The following is a 9,237-nucleotide window of genomic DNA, read 5'->3' as shown; positions in this document are numbered from 1 at the left end:
TATCGATTTTCAAATGTAATTTTAATAAAAAAAAAAGTAATTATATTTCTCATACAATAATTTTTCAAATAAAATTTGAATGAAAATATAAATTGATAGATTAGTTTAGGATTTTATATATATTTTTTTGATGCTAAATATAACCTGAAGAAATTTTTTTTAAAAAAAAAAAAAAAAAAAGGAAAAGGAAGAAAAAAAATATTTTAGTGTTTGGCGCGTATAAAGACCAACCAACTCCGACACACAAAAAGAGAACCTCTCAAAGTTATGGAACATAAAGGAAGAGAGAGATGAAAAACAAAAAACGCTTTCAAAAGTGCTTCTCTTCTCTACAGAGAAAATTAATTTTAATTTCATTAATTATAAATTAAAAAATAATAATAATAATAAAAAAAAAGCTCAAAACAGAGATACTGTTGTGTAAGAAGCAAGAGAGAGAAGAAGAAAGAAGGGGGCAAAAGCAAAAACCCAGAAAATCCAAAAAGAAAGAAAGCGCTTCTTCTTCTTCTTCTTCCTCCTTCAGCTCCGTTTCTTCTTCTTCTACTTCTTCTCTCAAAGATGATCTCCATGTGATCGGAGCTTCCGTTCTTTCTTCTGCAACTCTTCAATCTCTTCTTCTTCTTCTTACACCCATTTTCTCTTCATCACTTTCCCTTCACTCATTCTCACCCTTACGGCAGGCCGTACCATGAAGCCGTACGGTCACTCTATTGAAGGTTCTCACTCCGATCCGTCACCTGAATGGACCGCTTCCGGACCTCATACACCCCATGGAGGTTACTGTTTCCACCCTGCATTCCGTCTTTCACTCTTGATTTCTTCAGATTTTCGTTTCGATTCGTTGTTTTTCCTGCTTTCTCGATGTTGTTTCTTTCTTTGATTTTCGTTTTCACATAATGCAGGCTCGCTTTGGCCTTTGGGATCCAGGGAAAGGGAATCGTACCCTGAACGTCCTGAAGAGGCTGATTGTATATATTACCTACGTACGGGATTTTGTGGATATGGCTCTCGTTGTAGGTTTAATCATCCCCGTGAGCGTACCGCGGTATCCTCTTTCGATCTTTTCTAATTTCTGTTGATTTCTTCTATTTTAGGGCTTCTTTTCTAGTTTGATTGGGCTTTAAGCTATTTGATCCTTCCAATTGCTCTACTTCACCTTCACTTCTAATCCTTTTTCTTAAGTTTATTTGTTTTTGTTTAATTCTGATTCTACCAAGATGCCCTTCTTTTTTCTTAAAAAAATGTTAATCGTTGAATTGTCGGCAAAGTGCTTCCGAACTTTTCGCCTCTTTTTTTCATTCGTTGATTTCGGTGGATTTCATGCTGATCAGGTTTTAGGAGGTTCTAGACCTGGTGGAAGAGAGTATCCCGAGCGAATAGGGCAGCCTGTGTGTCAGGTACTTCATTCTGGTGGTTCAATTGAATATCAAACTTTTGGTATCTAGTCTTCAATGGGATGACGTTGGGCAATGTGCGTTAATGAAATTCTTTGAGAGTGTGGGATGGATACTTGTGTGTTTATTTTGACTAAAATACGCTGTAATTGGTTGATTCATGTACATGAATAGTATTTTGTACATGGCTTGTCATTGATAATGCCGATCTTAATGAAATCTGCAGTACTATATGAGGACAGGAATGTGCAAATTTGGTGCTTCCTGTAAGTATCACCATCCTCAGCAGGAAAGAGGTTCTCTCAGCCCCGTGTCGCTGAATTTCTATGGCTATCCACTACGGCCGGTCTGTGTCTCGCATTTTTCGCTTGTTTTTATATTATTTGGAGCGTTCCAGGACGCGCATAATATTATAAGCTTGCTAACCTACAGGCTTTTGATGGCAGGGTGAGAAGGAGTGTTCTTATTATTTGAAGAGTGGACAGTGCAAGTTTGGTGCTACGTGCAAATTTCATCACCCAGAACCAGCTGGCTTGCAGTTTCCAGCACCATCACCCGTTCAGGTTACACCAATGCCACCTCCAGTGCCTGCACCCTCTGTTTATCCTCCTGTGCAGTCTCCATCTGCTCATTCGTCACAACAATATGGAGTAATACTTGCAAGGCCTTCATTGCTGTCAAGCCCATACGTTCCTGGCCCTTATGGTCCTATGTTGGTTTCCCCAGGCGTTGTTCAATTCCCAAGTTGGAGTCCTTACCCAGTATGAACAATTCTCTTACTCTTACTTGCCATTATGTCTCGTTTTATATCCTTGCACTTAACGGAGCTGTTAACTACTGGTGCAGGCACCTATGAGTCCAGTAGCCTCTCCCAGTGCTCAACCTTCTGTTGGATCAGGGCCACTTTATGGTCTGGCACATGTTTCGCCTTCTGCATCTGGCTTTGCAGGATCTTATCAACCCATGCCGTCTGCTGGCCCGTCAAGTACTAGCCAAAAGGAGCACTCATTCCCAGAAAGACCTGGGCAGCCAGAGTGTCAATATTACATGAGAACGGGGGATTGTAAATTTGGATCTTCTTGTAGATACCATCACCCACCAGAATTGGTTACTTCGAGGCCAAGTGTTCTCCTTAGCCAACTAGGTCTTCCTCTACGCCCGGTTAGTCTCTTTTGCACAAAGTCTCATTTGGATTAAAAATGATGCTTGGATTTGGAATTTATTTTTTTTGTCTACCTTATTTCTAGATTCACTCTTCCCTATCTTAATTATTATTGCCTATTGGATATATATAGTGATTGACATACGTTTTTTGCCCATTCTTCAAATGTTATTTAATTACAGAAAAGAAAAAAAGAAAAAGAAATTGCTCAATTCCAAAATTATTCTTGAGGTCATGGCTCAAGTCTATGGGAGAATGCTCAATGATCAGCCATACATTAGATGTACATGTTCCCTATAACTGATGACTTGAGCTATAGAATTGATGTTATAATGCTTTTCCGGAACTTGTTTGAATAAGTGAAGAGGGAACATATCCTTTAAGAGTAGTTTCATTGTTTAGTTGCAGCATTTGTCGTCAGGTCTCTGTTTGAGTTTTTAACGTAGGTCAAGCATTTGAAATATGTATTATATTCTGGAAAATTTTCTTCTTGTTAAGATTAAATTAAGGGGACCTTTTATGTCAATATGCTGTTGGATTGACCGCTGTGACTGAAATTACTTTTCATATAATTGTCATTATCTCTACAAGGTCTGGTTTTTTCATCTTCCTGAATCATATTTTATCTGTTTCCTCCTTGAGATCCATGTTGGAAGAGCTCAAATAAACTTCATATTACCAAATCAATTTGTTCCCTTTCCAGATCCACTGGGATCTTCCTTGTGGACTTTACGTAATGTGGCTGTTAGATTTCGGGATATGTAGTGCTTAAAGTCCCATACCTTTTCTGTGTAGTTAGCGCCGAGTTATACGCTATCCTTCTTGGAGAGGGAGAAGGAATTTGTTAATGGCAAACTTGTACTGCACTGTAATTTGCATGCTATGTCATGTGGCAACACCTGTCAAACATCAATTAGATTTTAGTCGCCTAGCCTTCTTAATCTTCAGTTATACAGCTGCTATCTGTGCAAGTTAAATGGCTTGATTGAACTTATTATCATTGTTTCATATACTGCATTAATTTAGTTTAATCCATTGTCTGGTAGCCATCTGTCTCTTGTTTTTAAATGTTTGTACGGTCGTGGTTCCCTTTTTAGCCGTGTAGGCAGAATGGTTGCTAACACAATCTTTTTTCAGGGTGCTCCACCTTGTACTCACTTCATGCAGCGAGGAATGTGCAAGTTTGGCCCTGCGTGCAAATTTGACCACTCGATGGATCGACTTAGTTACAGTCCATCTGCATCATCTCTTGCAGATATGCCAGTGGCACCCTACCCTGTGGGATCAGTAGCCGGTACTTTAGCCCCATCATCCTCATCCTCAGAGTTGAGGCCTGAACATTTTTCAGGATCCAGAAAGGATTCTAACCCTTCAAGAATGTCTTCATCAATGAGCACATCTAGTGGATTGGTCGGTTCAACTACATCGAGGACAGAAATGCATTCTCATTCAAGTGTTCAACGGTCTTCTCAAAGTTCTGGCCCGTCAGTGGGCAGTACCTCCAGCACCACCAGTGTGGAGGGTCGTACTTGAAGCTAAGCTGCCACAGGATCAAAACATCCTATTTTTTGCCCAAGCCCAAAACCAAAGATCTTTTCTTTTCCTATTACAATGGTTCCCATAGTCCAGGTCTAGCATACCTCAGCTCTGACCTTCTGTGTCCATACAATCCTTATATTTAAATTTATCTCAGCCTGAATAAGTTATGGTCAACCTAAAAGAATGTAGCAAATTTCGTACAGTCTTCTGCCTCTGCCTTATGAATAATCCTGAAAGCAGCGATAGCAGTTAGGTACCTTTGCATCACGATTTCCTTTCTGGAGTTTGTTGCCCATTTTTGCTGCTTTGATCAGTATTTTCCAAGACAAACAAAAGGGTCTGTTCCACGATGATTTCTTTTCGAGCTACGCTCTGCTTTTGCCCATCTCTTTCCAAGTTTTCCCATGACCAGGGCACAAGCTTTCAATTCGAATTGAATATGAATTTGAAGCTGTGTTATTCCCACTCGTTTTTTTCCCTCATTTATTGTGGAAAAAGATGTATTTAAGACTCTGGGAGTCACTCCAATGGCAATGTGATCTTGTACGGGATTTTAATATCAAGTTATGTAGTGAAACATTCATTGCTAGACTTGGCTTTGGATGAATTTACAAAGTTTACATTTCAAAAGAAACCTGCAAATTCTATAACAATTTCCTTTTTTCTTTTGCTTATGATATATTGTATTCCAGTGCAGTCCTTCCTTCTGAAGCCTTGTGAACTTTAGAGCTGAAATGATTTTTTTCCCTTCCTAACTTTTGATAATGTCTAGAAAAATACTACTGTTACAATACAGATCTCTTGTTGCTGTGGAAATAGGAGAGCAATGATGATGCTTTGCTTACCCAGCAATACTTGAGGTAATTCTTGCCCAGACTATCTCTTTCTCAAAGCAAGCAAAATAGAATATTATTAATGTCTGGCTAATGAAATTACAAGACAAGTTTCATTGATGGGGGGGTTTATATTATTGTTTCTTGGTAACAAATAGAAAAATCATGATAACATGCTCTGATGATATATGTCTGATAGTCTCAAAGCAGCTGTTGGTTCGATTGTTGTTTACCATTCTACTTATTTATTTATACTTTCTGAAAGAGAGGGAATCCAAATCTAAGCAATTCATATTCTGTGTTGAATCCTAGTCTTTTGTAAAGCAGGTTCCTGAGTTAGTTTGTCTTGAGGAAGGAATCTTTTCAGATTCAGATATCCACTTCCTTTTCCCTTTTCTGAAGGTTACTGTTTGTTTCTAGAACATTCTAGAAGAGACCCCATTTTGCAAAAGTTAAAAGGACATGGAGACAAAAAGCTTCAAGCAGCAAAATAGGTGGAAAGGCATTTAAAAGGCGCCGCCACACAGGTGAGTTAGAGAATGGACAGTGAATGAAAAACCGTGGTGAAGTTGGTCTCTCTAAAATGCATTATAAAACTTTTGAAGCGGAAAGGCCTTTCATGATAGATGAGTCTCTTCTCTCATTTATTTTTTAATTAGGTGTTATTCCAATGTGCTTCCATAGGATGGTCTTTTAATTTCTTTTTCTTTACTGTTTACAAGTTCATGTGAGGTGGGAATTTGATACTTTAATCTCGGTCAAGGATATATGCCCAAATTGGTATGCTATGCAACTAGTTATAAACGTGTGTATTTATCCTTTCAAGATTTTCAATAATCCTAACATGCGAAAAATAAAGAAGATAGACAAACCACTAACTATAAAGCTTCTTGCGAGGAAGCCATCCATTACCCTACCTTTGAAGCATCAGTATATACCTTGAATGATAGTCAATGCCTTATTTTTCAAAAATAACACATTTGATATTCGGTTTTTAGCTTTTGAAAATAAAGATTATATGTACGCTACTTCTACCTATCGCAACTTTGTTTTGTTTTTCATAGGAAACACTCTATATGGGATCTCCTAAATCTTTATATTTTGGGAGTTATTCTAGTTTGCTTTCTTTGTATATGTAATAAAGCTATCTTTAAAAGACATTCCCATGTTATTAGGGTCTATTCTCACCTTTTTCATGAATTTTCTTTTCTTTTTAGTTTTTCAAAAACTACTTACCTCCTGTTTTTACAAAGTCTGATTTTTTTTAATATATATATAGTACAGTTAATATAAAATAAATAAAGATATGGATTATTTATGTAGCCTTTGCTTATAATTCTTTCTAAAAGTGACTATTTAGTACAAAAAAGGCAGATTTTATAGGATATGGTTTAATTAGTTAAAAGGGTTTATTCTAAAAACAATTTAGCTAAAAGTAGATATAATTTTAGAAACTCTTCTGCCAATGGAAGCTTTGTCTAAAATGAATACAAAACTATGAAGTATTTTATTTTACCATTCTCAAGTAGCATCTTGATCACTTTCCTCCTTTTCTTATACCAATCAGGGAAGGGTCTCTTTTTTTATTATTATTTTTTAAAAAGTTTTTAAATGACAATTTTAACTAATGCTAATATATTACAATTACTATTTGTTTTCTTTCTTAAAAAACCCTTAGTTACTAGATTTTTAGTCAATTCCCCCCTTTCATTGCTATATACAATAATAATGCAATTTGTCTCATATGTTTTTTTATTTTTAAAAAACACAAAAAATAAAATAATACAAAATTATAAAAAGGTACTAAGGATGGTGAGACCTAGAATTAACTTTAGTTGGAATTGATTTTGGGGCTCACCATTTTAGTGAAAAAGAATACAAGTAGGATAACCAATCATACAATTGCCTTCCAACCATGTTTTGTCAATTTAAAAGGACATGCATATTTATAGAAAAACAAAGAAACATCCTTAATCAGATTAGGGTAAGTGCACATAAACATATAAATTTAGATCCTTAAAGATTAGGACAACTGTCCTTATCAAACCCTTTTGATAAATATTCACCCACATGACCTAAGTTTGACTTCCTTTAATCCCCTATGAAATTTCTAAAGTTTACCCACTTTTTAGTGACCAACACTAGCATTACCATGTAATTAAAAACACGTCTACTTTTGGAATTTGATTGACTCCACATTAACACACATTTTGATTTCTTTCACACATGGACTACACTAATAAAAATATTTTAAATTACACACTATTTTATAATTTGAGACCATATGAAGACAATCTCTATAAGAGTTTATTAAATTGAACTTTTTTTTGGTTCAACATAGAATATTTAGGTGTAAGAAGATTTGAGACTTCTAATCTCTTGGTCGAAGGTATAACTTAATCATTTTTTTTCAAAAAACATAAAGTGAAGTGTGAAGATTTGAAATTCCAACCTTGGAAAAAGAGTGTGTACCAACTACTAGGGAGTTGCACTACTTTAAGATTTGCTGAATAAATAATTCAACTTTGTTATATTTAATTCCATTTACTTATGTGTGTGGTTAAACCTTGAATTACCATGGGTTTAACAAGGCTTTGGTTAGAATGTAACTATTACTTATTATAGTTAGCCGCCTTAATGAAATTGTCAAATGGGTGGTAAAGGATTTTTTTTTTAATTTTTTTAAATAAGTTGATAATTTTTTTTGAGCTTTTATACTTATAAACTCTAATATTGCAAATTAGGTGTGAGCATCAGTTCAGTAATTGGAGTCGATTTCTGACCAAATCGTCACTGAACCGACTATGGTCGGTTTAGTAAATATTCAAACCAACCTCAAATGTCGAGGAGTAAAAGTCGGTTGGTCGGTTTGGTCGGTTTTATTCTTTAAAATTTTTTAATTTGGAATTTTTTTCAAACTGGTACCGATCTTGAAATCGATCGATCGGCTCAGTTTTTCGGTCTATCATGCTCATCCTTATTGTAAATATCTTGTTCTTTGGCAATATGGTAAACAAAGATTGATCCTAATAGGTATTTATTTATTTATTTTTTTAATTCAACAATGTGTAAATGAAGAATAAAAAATTTGACTTTTAATTTAAAAGTACAATACCTTAGGTTAAGGTACATACTCAGGTTCATCATATAGATCTATTCTGGAGCTAGTTTCTGCTTGTAGTGGCGTTAAAAACTTTATTAGTTAATTATATTTGTAATGGTTGGAAAAATTCATTTTATGCTAAAATCAATATTAGATATTGTATTGTGAAGAAATAATCTTATAAATTTACATGTAAAAATAATATTTTGAAAAACAGATTAATTTGATATTCAACCATTGACCATATAGATAACATTATTGAATTGTATTTTAGGAAATGTGATTCGATTTCAATGTCATAAAAAGAGTAATTGTTTTAAGATTTAAATACTACTTTGGTACCTATATTTTTTGTTTTGATTTATTTTGGACCATATACTTTCAAAATGTTCATTTTGATCTCTATAATTTCAATTTTTGTTCGTTTTGGATTCAATACTTTAAACATGCTCATTTTGGTTTTTGTATTTTAAACTTTGGTTCATTGTGATCCTTATACTTAAAAAAAAATGATCATTTTTGGTCCCGTCATTTTCATGTTTAAAGGATCAAAATGGTTAGTGTTGATTTATGCAAATATTTTATTTTATTTAGTTTTATTTGTTGTAATTATTCGGTAGGATTCTTTTCTTATCTGTCAATATTTTCCTTATTTCATTAAATCTGTATTCTATTTAAATTAGGGTTTTGTACCCTTGTAATAATAAGAAAAAGTGAAATAATTTCACATGGTATCAGAGCCTCAAACAAGAAAACCCTAACCCTAATTTAGTATTGTCGTTGTTGCACCCAGCCCCCACCGCCGTTGCCATGAGCCGTCACCATCGATCCGCTCATTTTTCGTCGTCATTAACTTGTGAACGTCAATTTCGCTCATATCTGGCATGATTTCACCCCTTCAGATCTTCGCCGATCGTCGTCTCTGATTTTGCTCATTCAAATCCAACGTCAATTTCATCGTCAATTGTTAATTTCGCTCCTTCAGATTTGGCATTGATTTCGCTCATTTCCAAATTGTTTTCGCCTACGACCTCGGATTTGACGCGAATGGAAGTGTTTTCTACCACGATTTCATCTTAAATCTGCTTGCCGGCACCACCGAACGATTTCCTTTCCTCTTCTACCATCATCAATTAGTTTTTCGGTCACCAAGATTTGATCTGCCGTGAGTATTCTTGTTCTCTTCTGTTGAGGCTGTTGTTTTTG

The 9,237-nt window shown here is 35.1% G+C and overlaps 1 protein-coding gene across 2 annotated transcripts; it reads left to right on the top strand.

Moving 5' to 3' along the window:
* The first annotated feature begins 248 nt into the window (after nt 1-248).
* On the top strand, nt 249-4,769 carry LOC120090607 (Zinc finger C-x8-C-x5-C-x3-H type family protein). 2 transcript variants are annotated; one of them, XM_039048328.2, is made up of 7 exons: nt 249-776; nt 903-1,045; nt 1,332-1,397; nt 1,621-1,740; nt 1,841-2,155; nt 2,241-2,555; nt 3,694-4,769. In XM_039048328.2, exons 1-7 carry the CDS (start codon nt 689-691, stop codon nt 4,087-4,089), a joined length of 1,443 nt encoding a protein of 480 aa, XP_038904256.1. In that variant the 5' UTR covers nt 249-688; the 3' UTR covers nt 4,090-4,769. The 2 variants fall into 2 exon arrangements, with proteins under 2 accessions (XP_038904256.1, XP_090165864.1); XM_090309738.1 differs by lacking the exon at nt 1,332-1,397 and having other exon boundaries at nt 419-776.
* Nucleotides 4,770-9,237: the final 4,468 nt, after the last annotated feature.

Source organism: Benincasa hispida, chromosome 1, assembly GCF_027475165.1.
Source record: "Benincasa hispida cultivar pf3 chromosome 1, pf3_genome.v1.1, whole genome shotgun sequence".
Lineage (NCBI taxonomy): Eukaryota > Viridiplantae > Streptophyta > Magnoliopsida > Cucurbitales > Cucurbitaceae > Benincasa > Benincasa hispida.
This window is presented reverse-complemented; position numbering and strand designations above follow the sequence as displayed.

Bases quoted from the DNA above. Each gene is read 5' to 3' on its own strand.
- LOC120090607 (XM_039048328.2), top strand. From the start codon at position 689: ATGAAGCCGTACGGTCACTCTATTGAAGGTTCTCACTCCGATCCGTCA. The intron at 777-902 runs GTTACTGTTTCC...CACATAATGCAG, and splicing joins ACCTCATACACCCCATGGAG to GCTCGCTTTGGCCTTTGGGA. The intron at 1,046-1,331 runs GTATCCTCTTTC...CATGCTGATCAG, and splicing joins ATCCCCGTGAGCGTACCGCG to GTTTTAGGAGGTTCTAGACC.